The 19,140-nt window shown below is 42.3% G+C and overlaps 1 protein-coding gene across 2 annotated transcripts in view; it reads left to right on the forward strand.

Moving 5' to 3' along the window:
* Positions 1-17,795, forward strand: part of LOC115320180 (Kv channel-interacting protein 4) — an 846,444-nt gene extending 828,649 nt beyond the window's left edge. For both annotated transcript variants that reach the window (XM_042287346.1, XM_040502826.2), the window contains 2 exons: positions 1,564-1,626; positions 14,800-17,795. In XM_042287346.1, the coding sequence (XP_042143280.1) occupies positions 1,564-1,626; positions 14,800-14,847 (111 nt within the window). In that variant the 3' untranslated portion in view covers positions 14,848-17,795. The remainder of the gene's footprint in view (positions 1-1,563; positions 1,627-14,799) is intronic.
* Positions 17,796-19,140: the final 1,345 nt, after the last annotated feature.

Genomic DNA, 19,140 nt, shown 5'->3' on the forward strand with positions numbered 1-19,140 from the left:
ATTGCCTCCAATATACTGTAAACAACTTATTTTTCGTGGGCTCAATATTTTGCAATTTAGGTGAAAGCTGAAGTTTTGGAATAATTCGCGGGTTCTATTTTTCGGGACGTGGTGGGATCTCAACATAGATTTCAATGTGTTTACATTTTACCGGAATGGTTTAAGGGACCTATTTTTCGCGAATTGTAGGTGATTCGCGAAATACGCGAAAATTAGGTTTTCGTTGTTTACAGTATGCACCTTTTCACTGATGACATGTCGTCTGTAACAAAGTTGCTTGCATGCATGATAACGAGTTTCAAGATGGCTTAGTCAAAATTAACAAATGATACAAATAGTGGTTGGTGCTGTTAATCCGCTTCAGGAAAAATATCTATCCTACAAATAGTTTTTAGATTTTGGTTTTATTGAGACCATTTGTATGTGTAAATATCTTTGTGTAAGACTAAGATGAGACCTTTCCTAGAATTAGCGCATTGAAGCCATCGCTACAGACTCTCCTGGAATCCTAGGAATCCTCCGATGAAGCTTAGGAAGCTTGGGATCTGCTCCACCCGCTGTCTGCAAGCAGGCATATGACGTGACATATTTATCAGGCTAGAATCAGAATATGCTGCCTCCATCTGGGGCTCCCTTTAAGCTTATCTCATCAATCATCTGAAAAAAATTCATTACAACACTGCTCGTTTCACCTTAGTACACACATACATTCTTTCTATTGGTGTCTCCGCTCTAAAAAGTCGCCTAACCCTCTCCCATTTGTAGTTTTGAAGAAAACTCTCTGAGCTCCTTCTTTTTTCATGAAATCTATAACAATTCCTAACTTTATGACCCCTTTATTATCACCTCCCAACCAAACTTCTCACCTTTAAAATGCCTGTGCCATCAAACATATTTCTGGTTCTACAAATGCTTTAGCTCTTTGTTCCTTACACAAGCTATCTATGGCTGGAACAGCCTCCCATCCTCCACTGTCTCCGTCATAGACCTCCGCTGGCTTTCACTTCTGTAGAGCACTACTACATTTTTCAAGTTATCAAAATTTAATTTTTTTTTTAACAATTTGTTTCTATGTCGTGAATGTATTTCTTGTATAGTAATGAAGAACCTTCCCTTATGTAATGCCCTCAGTGGGTCTTTAAGGTAAAGTAAGTTAAATGAAATTAACCTCACAGGTCTTAGGTTGCTATCCACTGTCTTATGTTAAATTGCAGTACCTTCCGTGTTCAGCACACACAAGATTGAATTAAAGACACTGCTCTAATCAAGCATTGCTACACATAATGGGGAGGTACTAATGTCCTGTACTATAATGTCCCATGCATAACTCTATGAATAGACTTAGTTATATGAAGTTTTGCCATTTCCTAATGCTTGTAGAGATAACTTTTGGAATTAATATTTCTAGATGTCTAATATAGAAGTATAGGAATATGGTACTAGTCCCTGTAAAATCAAAATGCCAAATATATTCATGTTGCACTAAAACCAGGACTAAACAAAACTTGGCTCTAATCCGTTGCTCATGTGCTTTTTTTCTTTTTCTTTTCTTTGTCTTTTCAGAAACTTGACCTGAATAAGGATGGTGTTGTCACTATTGATGAATTTATGGATTCCTGTACAAAGGTGAGCTGATGTTTAAAAATCCAGACATTGCATTAGTGTTGTGTCCTGTGACACCAGTCTCCACGGGACAGGAGCTGCGACAAAGCAGGGCCAAAGTCACAACCTGGCCGTAATGGGAGTAGAACTGTTTGTTTTTAATGCAATAGCCAAATCTGAAAGGGAACTGGCCCGAATATTAGTAGTAATAGATTCGAGACAGGGCACATAAAATAAGATGAAAAGTAACAGGACACAAGTGTGTTGTTGTGGATCTGGAAAGTGTACATAGGAACACATTATAGCAAACCTTGTCTTTGTGTCAGGGTCATTGCTGGCCAAGTGTGTTAGTGTATCACAACTTTCCGAGCATGTACAGCAGGGTTCAAGCTCTACTCCTGCTTGTCTTGAGTTGGACTAGCATTGTATCGGCATGTATGTGGTCATGTCGACGCACATTCCCAGGTTAGCAGTGCTACTACACTGGCTAAATATATAAGAGAGACACTAGATGCCATCTTAATGCAGATGAACTTTTGAACAAGCATAGGACAAATTTGAATTTGATTCGACCCACTCTGTTCACAATTTCAGATGTGCCATACGTTGTAGGTGAACAGCAGCAAACGTTTACATAAGGGTGGAAACTGTAGTATTCAAAGGCTGTTTGCATCTTGGCTTTTTTTTAGTTATCCTAATATTGCATAGAGAATTAACTTGCTAGCCACTGATATGGAGACGTCAGCACTATCGCAAAATATGTTAGTGAAGTAGAGCCCTGTTCATACGTCTTTCAGGGGACCGCGGTAAAAAAATTTATTATCTGGAAAAAAGTAGCAGCTGACCACATTTTTAGGGAGGCTATAGTTGAGACAGGAAGCAACTCTTAGACAATTTATTTAATGTGGACTTTGACAGCTATGGTGAACTACCGTGTTTATTCTAACATAGGTCGTGATTTTAGGGGGGCACTCTACTTTACTATTAAAGGTTGACATATATAATTGTAATAAAACATGTCGACCTATTAGAGTGAACAGAATTTCTGAACCCATTGAGCTAACTCAGATGCAGCCTCATGTCAGCCGCTGCTCTTTAGCATGTCGGTGCAAAGCGGTGAAAGCTAATGCGTGTGCTGGCACGAAGATTGGCTTTGTCTTATCACAGCAGCTGCCATTCAAACGTTTTATGAAGTGTCTCTTAGTGACTTTTTAGCTCATAGCTCGCAATATCGCGCTGATGGCGATGTTATCATCTGGAAGTTGAGACAATAATGTGGCCGGTGCGGTTTTTATGGACGAGTTTTAGCGAGGGTAACAAACAAGACATGCTTTAAAATAAAGTCGAATCTTGTTAATTCAAACTCTCTTAATTCACACTTGCAGGTAATTCAAACTAACATGCAGGTCCCATTCTATGCATCTCTATGGGAGGAAACTTCCGTTTTTTCAAACTTTAATTTATTCAAACAAATTTTCGATCCCCCTTGAGTTCGAATTAACGAGATTCGACAACTTGTCCTTAAAAGTGAGAGGCTTCCTTTTCTGCGATGCTATGATTGCCAGTGAGCATGAGCTGTGAACTCCGCACGAAATGAAAGTAGCAAAGCCAGGGGAAGCAAGCAGAAGTGATGGCGAAGAGTTTGGTAAGATAAATGGGAAGCCTGAAACCTTTGGAAGCCTAGTCCAAGGTCATGCCCACCAGGACAACAGGCACAGAGAGGTAAAGAGGAAAGAAGGATAGAGTGCATGCAATTGAAAAAGGGTGACACTGGTGGGCTGGCAGTATATTAATGGAACAGCCGGGAAGGCAAACAGATGAAACAGGATATTAATAGACGTATTTCTATGGAAGTTCATTGGGACTGACATTCATGAGCGTTACACCCAGAAAAACCTTTCAGCCGAAAACATATCGGTTAGATTCTAGTAATCAATTTGTTTACATAACTATACTTGGTTTGCAAACAACAGTATTAGAAAATGTATACATTGACTATTGACTTAAGCAGATTGGGGATGCACACAAAGAAGTAAGACAAACAAGCCTGATGTAATGAGTTTGATGAAGCACCACCAACTGAAATATAGAATGTTTATAGTTGGCTCGATAATTCCAAGCTCACGGGGGGAAACAAAATGCATCAAATTAAACATTAGTGTTGTGCAAATACTCAAAATTTTGTATAATAGTTTCGAATAATACACTATTCGATATTCGCTTGATGATGAACTGCGATATTGATATTTTCTAAATGTTGATTGTGGCGGGTAGCCCCGTTGATTGTGCTTTTTACCGAACACGGGTGCACTGCGGAGGAGCAACACCTGCGGAAGCAAGTTCTGCAAGCACCAGGCCAGGAATGCAAAAATGCAGATGAAAAGATTACCTTCTGTGTTTTCTGACTGCCCGTGTTGCACGAGTGGAAACTGTTAGCGTCCACATTCTTCGGACATTTGTAAAATTGGCTGATTTAGTGTGTTGGATGATGCCCAGCAAGTTTCTAGTTGGAACCATATGCTTATATTCACAAATTAAAAAGTTACTTAACAAATTTTACTGAATGATTCCACTTATCGTGATGATGAGCCCACCTGGGCTCCATCATCCCAGTTGCCCGTACAGTCAAACCCACTTATAACGATCCCACATATAACGACCTATCGGTTATAACGACCAACTTTCAGAAAATATACGAGTTCAAGGCCCTACCCATTAAAATTGGTCCAGATAAAACGACCGTTTTTTAAAGCATCATACTGTTACAACGAACATAAAGTCTGCTTTCGACATAAAAAAAAAGGAAAGAAGAAGAAAAAGAAAAAGAGAAAAAAAAAAAAAGAAACGAAGATTAAGAGATGCCAGGCGCAGCGGTCCGCGAGATGCTCGAGGTCATTTTCACAGCATCGTGGCAGGGGAGAAAACAAAACTACAAAAACGAAAACGTCCTCTCGGGTCGCATAGTCTGCTCATTGTGCGCGCGCAGGAAGGAGAAGAGGACGAGGGTCAACTCTCCTGCCGTGCTGCGTTCGTTTGTTCGCGTTCGTTCTACGCGAACTGTATGCAGCTCAAGAAGAGCTCAATGCTCGGTGCAAGTTGGCTAGCCCCATCGCCATTGTTACAGTTTGTTTACGTTCGCCATTTTGGTATCATGCACATTCTCTTGCGTCTACGGACTCGTGTCTGTCGTTTTAAAATGGAAAAAAAAAAATCCACCAAGAGGCTTTGTTTAAACGAAAGGGCATCACGCTGGCGGAAAAAGATGACAACGGAGCAGCACTGCGTGGCTCGCAATCCCAGCCACCCGACGAGCTCGCAAAGTGTTGTTTGAAAGACGACCCTGCCAGAGGCCACGGCCGCGCACTCTCGTACATGCGCAAGAAGCACGGCACTTAAAACGTTTAAGACCAGAGCAAGTATTAATTATCTCTGTAGACAGCGAAGAACCATCGTCGGGCTAGTGCTCGGCATTTCTTTTTGTGGTGTAGTGCGTTTCATAAAATCTGTTCTATGAGGTATGTGGTCAATGTTCATTATTTTACTTGTGCAGTAGAATCGGCAGCAATTTACTTTTTATTTATCTGAAAGCTAAATCTGCAATCGCGATAGAATTGGGAGCCCGTTAATATCGTGCAAAGTTTCTTTAAATAAAGAGCTGGCAGAGTGAAACTACCTATACCAGCTTCATTTTCCTTATTTATAATGTTTTAAAGGGAAGTCCAGATATAACGAACTACTGATAAAACGACCACTTTTCGCGGAACTATCACGTTCGTTATAAGTGGGTTTGACTGTATAACTCACCTGCACAGACTGCGTTGTGATACCTTTTACGGCCATTGTTTAATAAATCTGTTTTAATTCAAATCAAGCACTTTGTAAATGGCTTTTCGTTTTCGAGTAAAGCCCGATATTTCCCTATATTTACACCCCGGAGATGTTTTTTTTTCAAAATCGAATAAAGCCCTTTTTTTCCGCTTACTTAAAACATTTTCACATTTCCTGGCATTGTAGAAATATGGAACTCATTAACAAAACTTGTTGAAAGTGGCCATAACAGAAGCAATGCAAAGTTATTCAAGTAATACTTTCTGGGGAAAAAAAAATTTTGCAAGGGCAATTTTGACAAGAGAGCTACCCCAGACTACCAAATGCCATGCTGATGTTGCTGCGTGTTTCAAAAGGAAGCTTTGATGTTCAGAAAAGATTCTCTCAGTTAAGATATGTCTGAAGACTGGACAGGTCTATTATCTGGACTGAAATGCTGTGCATGCAGATGATTATGTGTGTTAAAAAAAATTTGTTGAAAATGGAAATGACTCAGTGAGCTCTTATACCATGTTTTAATCCGATTATCTGCACATTAATGACTAGTTTCTGTTAATAAAACATTCTATGTGATAAAACCAGTCAGTACTTTTTATTTTCAATTAGGATTTTTATTTATATCCCGAATCCAGAATAGAAAGCCTCGATTTCTCCCCTTCGTATTTACTCGAGTTATAGCTGCACTATTTATGAACAAGGTCCTTGCATCTGCTTTCCCACAGAACACATATACAGTCAATCATTGCGTTGCGCATAAATAACATAGCGAATAACTAGATCGAGAACACGATTCTCCATACAAATGCAATCTTCACAGATGGTATCTTTGCACGAAGACGTTATTTCTGTCCTGTAAACAGCTGGAATTATGCTGCCAATCACGGTGATTGGAAATCTGCGTGCTCCGCAGAAAGGCAAACCCTCAGGTTTTCTTCATAAACAGCGTGGCTATTACTCGAGTCAATACGGTACAAGCTTGAAAAATACTGCCGACAAATTTTTAAAAAATGTGAAACTCAGTAACAAAGGTCCCTATGTACATGGCATATACAGTTATAGGGTGTAGGAAGAAATTCCCCGGAAAAGATGTCCTTACAGTCCCCGGACAAAATGTTCTGTGAAAAAAAGGCCCCAGGTAGAAAGTAAAAAAAATGTCTCCAAAGGATTTTCTATCTCTGGGTTTCCCTGATCCTCATGGCCTTCGAGCAGTCCGGTCATATGTCCTTGGGAAAAAAGGCACCCTGTGGCAAGTAGGAAAAAAACGGCCTAATAAATAAGGAAATATATGATTCCGCGAGGTACACATCGCAACACTGTTAGCGCAAGCACAACATCGGCGCATTTTCACATTTTACTTATTAGTGGGAACGAAATTTTATCATCTGCATTAATCCCCAAATGAGCACTTTCAGTACCTTTGATAACTTTGATGACAACCTTTCGTTTCTATGAGAAAATGCGAAAAAAAAATAGCAATTGCTTGTTCGTGCTAACAGTGTCGCGCTTTTTGCCTATTTGGAAATGATACAGAAGTATCTCAAATTTCCCCAAACACAATAATTTGGTTTTGGCTAGAAGTGTTATAAATTTTTATTTCACAATGAAAAACACCCAAAAACAGTTTAAATGCAATCTTACAAAATCAGGAATGAAATGACACAGTCTATAGATTCATACACAAAAGTCAAAAGCAGGGTGTCGAACCAGAACCGAACCGAACCGAAAACTGGAACAGAACCGTTATTTTTAGCCGAACCGGAACTGAACCGTACCGAAATCTTCGCCGCCATCTTGGAACTGAGCCGGAACCGAACCGAAAAAAAAATATAACGGTAAACGGTTCAAGGTAATATTTTTTTTTTTTCATTTTTGTTAGTATCACAAAATTAACATATGGGAATAAAAATTGGCGGCTGTATTTCTATCTATGGATCAAATCGTCATATACAGAATTGAAAAGTATGGTAAATTGGGGGTTTTCATGGCACTATGATTAACCATGTGTCACATTGTCACGTGACGTCATGGTGTCAATACATGTTGTCACGTGGCCTCGTGATGTCACGTGACTCACTGCTTCAACTCGATTTAATTTGAGGAAGTCACTAGATGTATTAACATTGTTGGCAGCGTAACGTAACATGACATCACGATTTCGCACCGACAGTCACGTGACACCGTGATGTCAGCGATTTTCATAACCCCTAGTCGAGTGCTCAGGTTCATGACAATCAGCACCGCTAAACATTCGGGTAACGGCTCATGTCAATTACATATGATAATAGCCCAACTCTAACAATGTCTGAAGTTCAGCCCAAGCTTTTGCTTTCCAAGCCCTAGCCGCCTAGAGCATGACTGTGATGAACACTGGCGGTATCAGATCACGTGGCCGCTTGTTCAAATTGCGAGTTGAGGAGATATCAACATCTGTCTCTTTCCCAAAACATACTGTGTTGTAAAGGCTCCTCTTCTGTGCATCTTTAACGCAGACCAAAAAGCGCGACTCCGGAAACTACTTTGCTTGCAAAAACGCTCTTACCAAAAAGCATGTTTTTGTCGTGCCAGACGCTCGCGCCGTTCCTAGTGAGGAGCGTCTGACTCGCAACTAAACGGTCGTAGGTTCGAATCCCGTCTAAAATTCTTAATTTTTTTTTTCTTTAAGGCAAAATAATTACTTTCATAAGTGAAATCATTTGAGACATACGGCGACCTTTAATTCGCATTACATGTCACGTTTTAATCACTCTCATTCCACGCGTGATGTCACGTTTCACGTGAGCATTGTGGGTTCCTTGAAATTCTTGCGTGAGGGTATGTAGCTCTGACGTCATGAACCTATCGACCAATCAGGATTTTCCAGTCACGCCACACCGACATCGGCTTTTCTGCGACATGAGCTCCTTAACGGTATCGAGTTGAAGTCATCAGTTAGCGAAGGTGATGCTCATTTGCAGATTAAATTGACCGGCATCTTGTCAAGAACAAACCTCAACAGCCAGGCTATGCCAGCTTAGTCTGCATAAGAAAATGTTCACTTGGGCAAGCGCTATTTTGGGCAAGATTCGATCTGAGTGCGAAGATGCATGTAGATAGATAGATAGATAGATATTTATTTGTACGTTTAAGTACAGGTCGCATAGAAGGCGTTTCCGCCCGTACACATATGTGCCTATGTGGCCAGCTAGACGATGATGGCGATGCGAGGCTTCTTGGCTTGAGAAGTGTATAACGATTGCAATTACTTCCTCCTCCATGATTAGTGGTATGCATGCGGTGCTGAGTGTAAACAATGTTTGGTTAGAACAGCAAGCATTTGGATTGCCGCTCGGTGTTTCTATAAAAATAGACTGAAAGGAATTATCCTAAAACTTTTGTTACATTCTGAAAATTTAATTGCTTTTAGCTCAGTTGTGTCGTCATCATATACATATATATTGTGAAGTGTATTTCGTAAACCTTATTTCATAATTAGCATGAGCACGAGGTGCACATTTCATAATTTTATGTGATGTAATTAATTCCTTAGTTCAAGGACACAATCACGATTTCATTTTTAACACTGCGACAAAAAGTTGTAATAATCACGTGTATTTTAGGCGACCTACCACACTTTGCGACAACGTTTTATACCGTGTAAATAGATTATGAACGAAAAAAAGCACAATAAAATACAGTATAGCTCTGAATTTGAAGCTGATCTATTTACAGGTATGTACCAACCAGCTCAACTCTTTACTCTTGTACTTAAACATTTTGATTCAGGTAAAATATATGTTACTGGTAAACAAAGGGATGTGGAGTCGTATGAACACGACGTTATGTATGTTAATGTAGATTTTTTTCTACTCTTGCGTCGAAATGAAATAACTGAATTTAATATTTTTGGTACCTAAAAACAAAAGTAAATTGCATGGACAATCGAAGAAACTGTAGAGTTAATCGTTTCACGGCGTAAAATTGCCAGAACAACACGAAAAATATATTCTCAATTTAGCGGTTCGAACCGGTTTGAACCGTTATTATTTGCTCCCCGGAACTGAACCGGAACCGAACCGAAAGCCGTGGACCCGAACCGGAACCGAACCAATAAAAATTTCGGTTCGACACTCTGGTCAAAAGCTGATTGTACGGCCGACGGCACACATGAAATCTTCAATTTCTATTGCCCCAGCGGTGTACCTTTCGCAGGGGTTGTGAAGACGGCGTTGCATTTTGACGAGAGTGGACTTGCACCTCTTCTTGGGAGGAGCATTGACTCGTTCCTGGGCAACCTTCATGGTCACAGTCGATTCCTCCGAGCGCAATGCATCAATAGCTTTCCATACTGTTGGGTGGCTGTGGCCGACCACGCTTCCAAATCTCCGGTTCCATGCTTCAGAAAAGAATTGGTCCTGTGACCTCCGTCTACAGTGGCCAAATGGAAATTCCAAGTGGCGGGAGAATAGCTTGGTGGCGATCTTCGCAGGCTGATGACGCCGTTCACTAGATTTACGCGCCGATAGCTTCCGGTAGCATAGGTTGTGTCTAAATAGTCTAGAAGTTCTCCTGCGGCTTCTGGCATCATCCCCTTTAAAATATGCATGCCACTCTCGACGTCTTCGGGCGGCAGGAAGGGGAGGGTGTCAAGCATCCCAACGAAAGTATGAAAGCTGTCGTCTTCTCTGTTGAGCCTCGCCAGTCCGAGCTAGTTCTTAAACTTTTCGCCAGGTGCTCTGTCACAGATGGAACAAGCAGGCCTTGATGGTGACGTCTTCCCCGAGTACCTTATTTACTCGAGTAATAGCCGCACTGTTTATGAAGAAAACCTGAGGGTTCACTTTTCCGCGGATCACGCGGCTTGCCAATCACCGTGATTCCACTGCATGATCCCAGCTGTTTACAGGACAGAGATAACGTCTTCTTGCGAAGATACCATCTGTGAAGGTTGCATTTGTATGGAGACTCGTGTTCTTAATCTAGTTATTCGCTATGTTATTTATGCGCTACGCGATGATTGGCTGTATATGTGCTTTGCGGGAAAGTAGACTCAAGGGCCTTGTTCATAAATAGTGCGGCTGTTACTCGAGTAAGTACGGTACTTTGGTTGACAGCGTTCGTGGTCGCTTTTTCGAAATCGAACATTATAATGGCGTCAGGCCTACCAACTCGCATTCTCAACGAGGGATGTGAAAAGCTCTTTTAATGCTTCTTGGGACTTTCTTATTGTCATAAATGCATAAGCAACAGAGACAACGCTCTCTCCTAGAGGTACCAGGATGAAGTAGAACTGCAGGAATCCCTTAAGAGAGAGTTTGAAGTTCCTGTCCATAAACCATATGCTGCTCTGGGCTAGCAATTTGAGGCAAGGCTTACTGGCGAACACGAGCAATCGATCAGGCTTCAGTCTCAGGTCCATTGTCGTAGCAGAGGAAACGGTCTGGTTGATTGTCCGCAGTCATCGTCGAGGGTGGCTCAACAACCAGGTCCCTGAGGCTAACAGGATTTGCTGTGTGCGCCGAACCCCGCTGTTGGCAAATGCAGTGCTTCAGGCTCTGCTCACTCTTCATGAGGCACTTTCCATCTTCACTCAGGTCCCTCACGGCTTGGGCGACAATGGCGGCAGGTTTTTCTTTTGAAGCAAGGCCGACCTCTTTCATCTTGATCCTGGTTTTGGCCACACTAATCGCAGCGTCATCTGGGGGGTGGTTATGACAAACAGTCTGCTTGTAGGCTCCTGTTGCCCTGTCGACAATCAAGGCTCCTTTGCAGTGAATGCCGCGCTTGACACAGTGCCAGCGAACGCTTGATGCCAGGTCTTTCTGTTTTGTGTATATGTACCCATCCACACGCAACTTTGTTCCTCCCTTGTTGGACTTGAAGGTCTCCATTCTGGAAATATATATCATACTGTTATAGATACCAGTTATTGAAACTGTACACCATTTATCAATATCAGTCGTTAAGTAGAATTGATACAAAGTTTAAAAACTTCATGGCAAGCTAAGATTTGCTTCAAGTTAGCAATCGTAAACCAATAAACACGAGTAAATGAATTATTTATTGGAAAGCACATTGCACTTTCATTTGTTGATAGAATGATAAAAGAGCTCACTTCACAGCAGCCTCCAAGTCCCCAATGTGAATTAACTCCACTGACCATGCACCTGACCACACGATACGAATAAGACCGGCTATCTAAAACTTATGAACTCTGTCGACAAAGTCATATTCGGTTTCCAAAATGCCCCACAATACATTACTTCGGTTGCTTTGTGTGACTTCCAGTCTCCCTTTCTACCTCTAGGTGGGTGGTCATTTGTGACCGGACAATGACAGGACCGCCCGAAGAGCCGTGAGAATTGGGGAAAGCCCAGCGATAGAGAACCCTTTGGGGACATTTTTTCCTACTTTCCGCCTGGGGCCCTTTTTTCCGGAGACATATTTTTTGGGGACATTTTTTCCGGGGATGTTTTTCCAAGGACATTTTTTGCAGAACCCGCAGAAAGGCCATAAAAAAAAAATGTGAGGACGCTACATTTTTTTAAGGTTCTGAATATTGCTGCATGCATAGTGGTCCAGTCAGAAGCACACTTCGCTCTTATGCTGGGTCCCAGCCCAGGGCTCGATCCCTTGCACCAACTTTCTTTTATTCTTCGCTAACAATACTCGAACATTCTGCTTAATTCTTATTGTGTGATCTGGTATGGCCTCCGAGATGGCTGGTGCACAAAGCTTCATTCCTCAGGCGGGACCATAATGGATGGAACTGGCTCACGACACAGCACCAACTGCTTTAGCATCAGGCTACTGGTTCAGTACCAGCCTCGCACAGTATCAACTTTTCGACATTGTTTTTGTCAAGTAATTTTTGTAACATTACAGTATTGAGAAAAAGGGTCTTCGACTACTGCCACTGTGCTGTGGCATTCGTTGCCTGAGGAGAGATCCTGCTCGGGGCAGACTGCCCTCTCCAGGCAGTGCCTTCTTGCAGAAAGTGCTGCCACCTGGGAAAGTACTGGAGAAACAGAGTATTATGTTCCTTCTGCTGGGCGGCCAAACATTTGAACCGGCCGAAAGAAGTCTTGTGCACCGGCGATCTCGAAGGTTATGGTTTTGGTCTCAATTGTTCCCGAACCTAGAGAGAGTATATAATAATCCGTAGCTTGCTGCATCCAGGCAGTCTGGCTTCTGGCTAGTGAACGATCCTGCTACCCTGTCGACACCGATGCTACCGACGTCAGTTGTTCTCGTGTTTGTAGGCGCAATTTCACCTCACTAATTACACTTTGTTTTCTAAGTTGTGCAGTACCTTGTCGCTACTACACTCCAGGTATATTTGATTAATTAGTCCTAATAGTACATTCATTCATTGTTTATTATCTATCTTCGGTTAATTTTTCCAGGTGACTCTGCTTTTATATTATCAAGCCTCTGTATTCTCTGCCTACTTTATTTGCCGTCTGTCGTAAAAGCATGGAGACATTAAAACTTCAAGCAGGGGCAGATTTGGGGGGTAGAGATTGTGGGGTGGGGAGGTGGGGTCGACCACATGTCCTATACCCCTCCAAGGACAACTTTATTTGATTAAAAAGTGTCCCACAGCCACTTTTTTTTGGAAGGAATGTTTAGTTTTTGGTGAAATGGCAAAGATTAGGTCAACAAAATAGATCTGGTCAATGTATTGTTTGTGAATAAGTCACACCGTCAGTGACGTCATGTCTCTGAAACCCCCCCTTCAGCTAAATGCCCACTGCCCCCCACAAGCCTGACCCATAAATCCACGCCTGGTTTGAAGACAAAAATATTTTATTTGATTTGTACATTTCTGGTAGTTTGCAGCTGCCAGGATTGAATATTTGTTTTTCGCCATGAATTCGAAAGTTTTTTTAACGCTGCGAACACCATGTAAAGGGCCATATACTGAAGGCATTTTTAAGTTTCATAAGTTTTGGTCCTCATAAAGTTTCCAAGCTACAATAGATAAAAAATTTTGACCCTAGTTGGCTCATCAAAAACATAATGTCCTGAGAATTCTTAGGATTGTCTGCTCATCATTAAGTTCCTAATTAATTTTAAGAAACCATGCAGTATGTACAGACCATTCCATTTAGCGCTCTCTGGGCGGCACCATTTTGTTCGACAGCAGCGCCCTCTCCATACATCCGGGAAATTCAGCGGGTTCGACGGGGTAAAACGAGAGAGAGGGCACGCGCCCGACTCCGCTAGCAGACGACAAAACGGGAGGTTGCCATTCTCCATATTTGGGCTGTATCGGCGGGCTGTACGGAACATCGAACTCTCGCTCATGGCTGCCGTTGTGAAGTGGTTCGCGTTCTTAGAATAGTTATGGCTACTCCAAAATCAGCCTAGAGCTCTCTGTTGTTCTACTTCGGTAAATGATCAGCTGACATATCTTTTTTCCGTTACTTAAATAGCAGTTGAGTCAGCCGGCAGTACTACCCTCAACTACTGCGTGTATTGCGGCAGGAGAGTACGTTTTTATTTTTTATTTCAGACATCCACTCATGGTCGCTAAAGGCCTACACCAGTGCGAACTTTGTATAGTAAAAAAGGAACAACCACCGAATTCACTTTTCGCCGAAGAGACCGGCCAGTCTGACACAGTTTTCCCTATATTTTTTTATTTGCACACAGATAACAGGACTCTGTTAGTATTTTTTATCTAGCATAGTAATACACGATAACTGGCATACCAAAATCTGCGCATCTGCGCTTGAAATTCCCAAAATGACGCGATTTTAAACAGAGTTTGTACGCCAGCCGGATGCTAAGTACTGCCCACTCGGCGGAGCAGACTACAGAGGCGAGAGGGGGAGGGCATTTTTTTCTCTTTTTGCCCTCTCTGCTATGACCCTAATGGAACGGTCTACAGGCATAATGATAATCTCGCCAGAATGATATTCAATGCGACATCGCCCATAGTAGTACTTTGTTTGTCACACCTGTGACATTGTTAAGGGGGAAGCGGCACTAAAAGTCGCGACAAATCGCGAAAAAGTTCATTTTGGGGGACCTAATATTCATGAATCTTGCTGACAGAAATAAGTTGTTCAAGATTTACGTCATGAATTATAATGTACAAATCTCTCGCTTTCGCAAAATTGGGTGTCCCCGAGATAATTCACAATGTGTGGTTAAATAGAGTTTATTGAGTATGTAACTTGTAAAGCTAATATTATCTGTAGAATGTCACATGGGTCCTACCTTGGCCTTCATCTGGGCAGAGTTGTTTGTATTCTGCATTAAACTGTCTTGTTTCCACTTCGGCTTAAACTTGAAACAAAGCTCCTCTTGCCCGCTTTCCTTTGCATAATCTTGCAGTTTGTCTGTGCAGCGACACATCTTTTTTTTTTCTCCTTGCCTCTGCAGGATGAGAACATTTCAAAGTCCATGTCCGTCTTGGACACAATTCTCTGATGCTGCAACGGTGTAAAAGTGCTGGCAGTCCTTCCTTGCACTGCGGTGTGTGCGCACGAGTGCGGACGCTGTGGCCCGGAACGGACGTCCTGGGGGAGTCCGAAGCTGCGTTCACATGGAGCCCAAAAGCGGCAACAAGGGACTTGCACCCCTCCAAGTGCCAAGTAATCACAACGAGTCCTTGTAGTGCGTTGCCAGGGTTGTGGAAACGTGCCGCGATTGCGCGGATAAGGCCAGTCGAAGCCGTCGCCAAGCGTCCGAAGCGTGTGGGATCGCATGCATCGGGGGTCATGCTTTTGGTCGGGGCGAAGCTGCTGTTAATCTGAAAACTCTCAAATCGAAGCGAAATGTTGGAATTTTCAAGCTCCTCTGATCGAAACTGCCCCTGGAAAAGATGGAAGGGTCAAATGCTACACTGTGGGGCGTTATGTTACGTCTCTTTTCATATTTTTTTATTATTGATTTGAAAGAGTGTCTTGTGCATTGAAAGCCTGTGCAGTTTGTCAAACTGATTTGGTATGGACGTTCCAATGATACAACACCAAAGTGGATGCCATTTCAGGTCATAGAGCTCATAGAAACCATTCAAAATGTTGGTGGTTGGTGTTTCCAGTAGTTACTATGTAGCAAAGGTACCGTCACTCAAGTAGGGTTCAAGTCAATTTGTTGTGGCTGAGGTGCCGCAACTCGGTTCGGGAGAATGGCAAGTCCTTGTACCTGACTCATTGCACATTCTTCAACTAGAAGAATCCTGCTGCTAGTGCTGCTGCTGCTTCGCTTGGCTGGTGGGTATTCAATCACTTGAGGGAAAGGACGAGAGCAGTGCAGGAAAGAGCCCTGAAATTCCAGTTGCATTGAAGGGGAGCATCAACCACAGTTAAACCTTAAACTAGTAGTGAGATATTTGCCGGTGGCCAAAATTATGAAAAGGTACTCGGCCTCAATTTACATGGAGCTCTTGCTGTTTCTTTTAGATGGTTTTGTCCTGGATCCTGAAAGGCTTATTTAGTGAATACATTCCAGCACAACTTTGTTGATGAGTTTAAAAACAGAAAAGAAAGCGCAACATTCTTTTACTGCCATTTTGCAGCAGTGCTGAGATGCGTACTCAAAGGTGGATCTGTATTCCTTCTTAGGCCCTAATTTCTCTTCGTTATTGGGTTGACTGTGTATGACAATACTGCTTTTCTGTGGAAACATGCATTCTTGGTTTATGAATTTTGGGGGGTCAAGAAAGAATGGCATTTGGGGAGGGGAAATGCTTCCTATTTGTGAGAAAAGTTTTTAGATTTGACCGATGTGGAGTAACGGCAACATGTCGACTTGTGCTGACTTTCAGTCAGCCTCGCAGTTGAGAGAAACAAGCTTTACTCCGGTGACTTTGGAGATGAGGTGGAGTGGCATTCCCCAGCACTGTGTGCTGGTGCACGCTTCTCTCCTGTCGCCCCTGACCGATTGGCAGTAACGTCATGCAGCCCCGCTTCAAACCCTTTTATTGCAGAGGGGTAGCCTGAATTGACTCAAAGCTGGATTTGAATGCCATTTGGTCCGAGCAAGCCCACCGGTGGCAGATGTCTAAGTCGTATGAGCAACTGCTGTGCAGGCTGCTGAGCAGTGCACAGCATTTCACATATCTCACTACATTCATACAAAGTTCAATAGATTGGTGCATATAAAGGCGTCGATAACAAGGTCTCCACGACCACCTGAGCGTCGCAACTCATCCCTTTTCAGGATCCTCAGTGTCTGGTTTGCTAAGAGCCTGCTGACTAAAGCCTGGTCTGTGCAATGCGCGACTTAGGCAACTCTTCCATGCAACTGTATCGCATGTCTACCATGGTTTGTTTTTTTGCTCTCGAAGAACAACTGAGGACATGCTGTAGCTACTTTTTTTTTACGAGAGGGATTTCTTTTGTAGGCATTTTCTTTGCAACTTACTTGCCTGGCTCAGTGTTGTTAATTGGCAAGCAATCTAGTGTGATGCACTTTACTTATGTGTGCACTTTGCTAAGCCAAGGGAACATCTGCAATCATTTCTGAGGATGATTACAGTGGGCCAGGCAGTTAGTTCCAGTGACAAGTTGCCACTGTCCGCCAAATAGACGCAAAAAGGAAGACTTGACGAGTTGCTTGCGGACACGACGCAGTGAGACGTTCAGTTGACTGGAGATGTGGGTGGGAGTCTTTGTGTTACGTGTAGCTAGGTTAACAAATATTTCCCTATTCAGCCCTGTGAAAAGCTGGTCATCTGCAAGTATAAATTTGAGCTGCTCTGAAAGTCTCAGAGCTGAGGGAAGGAGTCTCATGCCATGGAGTATGTTTTCATAGTGCAGCTGTTACGGTATGAATGTCATTGCCCATGTTTCGTCGGCAATCAGGAGTGTACACTCCACTCTTTCATTAGCCAATTTTTACTTAAAAAGAGATAGATGCATATAAATTCCCCCTATTTCTCTCTTTCCATAATTATTCTACCCTTCTTTCAAATTCTAGAAATATAAGCATCATTTTAGGCTTAGGAAAAGTCTCGTAGGTTTCCTTTTTTATACGCTTTGGACTTAGCGAATTTTCGCGTGGGTGTCACACCTGGTGGACTTCCAGCAGTCATAGCTTTCTTCCGTGTACAGATTTCAATATGACCTGAGGAAATCCATAAGTGTGGGCTTTGTACGTTGACTTCGAATCCGACTTCTAGAATTATTTTTTCAGATTTATGTCTGAGCATGGGCATGTGTTGTGAAAACAACTGGAATATGCCATGTGTCACTCATTCTGCAGCGTGTTCTTACATCTGGTGGACGACTTCGGTTTTACTAATCGAAATTATATAAAAAGACTGTTCTCTCTTCCAATGGAAACCGGGTGAACTGAAGCAGAGTTTTTCTTCAAACCTTTTGTATTGGATACTTTTCTGCTGTAATAAATCAATTGTATATATGAGACAGCCACAAAAAGACCTTTCTGCATTTTGTATTGCTGATGCTTTAGAACTGAAGATTTGGATTTAGGTGCCTTGCTGGCAATCCTTATTTTTATACATTTCTATGTCCAAGTAATTGAATTTCCACCTTTGATGCTCACAAATTCAAATGCAACCACATAGAAAACTTCAATCACTTCAACTGCCTACTCCTGGACCTCAAACATGGTAAATTTTTGGTAAGTGTACCCTTTATAATGATCTGCCATTTTCCGTCAGCATTTTAGAGATATTAAGGGTGTTGATGGAACGCTGGCCAAAAGTTCCCTGTGAAAACTACATATCACACAGAAAGAAAAAGAAAATGTGTGATGCCGTATTAGTCACCCCCAAAGGCCCTATTTAGGAGGAACGCCTTTCTGGGAAAAAGCTGAAATTTTAGGTATTTTGATACAAAAACTAATGAGCATGTTTTGTTAGTTCAATAAAACTTTGGTGTGGAATTTCTTCAGAAGTCCACAGTCAAAATGTAGAGAAATATTTTGTGTATTTTGATGCCAAACAGTGCTTGAATGAGAAACCCTATCAATGAGCAGTTATGTTCTTCAGGAGCATGCATATGAGCACCAATCAGCAGAACACATACATGAAAAAAAAAAGAAAAAAAGGTATATTCCTACGGATAAAATTTGGCAACGTGCAGTGTTTTTGAGCTCTGCTGGGTTAGCGTGACACCATAGTCATGGTGTCGCATGACTGCATCACATGGCACCGTACATCTTGACGTCAATTGTCACGTGATGGTGTCATGCTGGAGACGTCCCATAAACCGTCTGCTAGATTTAATGGGACGTAAGTCCTTGAAATTTGGCGCCTGAATCCACGTGCTTTGGTCAGGTGGTCATAATACACCAATTCAATTTTCACGCTAAATTTAGCAGGGAAATTTTGTGTTACACCTACATTATGAATTATGAAATGCTGTACAGCAGACCTAAGGTAGCAGATGCACTAAGCACATGACTTATTGTGCCTTGCTGCCCAGGTTGCCCTCCACAATCTAAAGCATGTGCATGCAGGGTGTCCCCAAAAACTTTTTACAGGTTTTTTTTGTTTTGTTTTTTAGCGCAGAAATTAACTGCTTGTTGCAGTTTATTTCTAATCGATTGTCTGCCCATTCAATATGTTTTATTAGTAAGGATGATAAAATAATGCATTGGCAACTGATATCAGAAAAGCTCGCGCCGCTTTTGAGTCGAAACGATCGTCTGCTAAAGACGCCGGCTCTCGGCGCCATATGCTCGTTCGTTGGCGGCAGTTGGCATCGCGACAGCTTGCACCATCTCTTGTCTCCCGTGCGAAGCGGCGCCGTA

This window comes from Ixodes scapularis, unplaced genomic scaffold (genome assembly GCF_016920785.2).
Source record: "Ixodes scapularis isolate PalLabHiFi unplaced genomic scaffold, ASM1692078v2 PGA_scaffold9__187_contigs__length_104089568, whole genome shotgun sequence".
NCBI lineage: Eukaryota > Metazoa > Arthropoda > Arachnida > Ixodida > Ixodidae > Ixodes > Ixodes scapularis.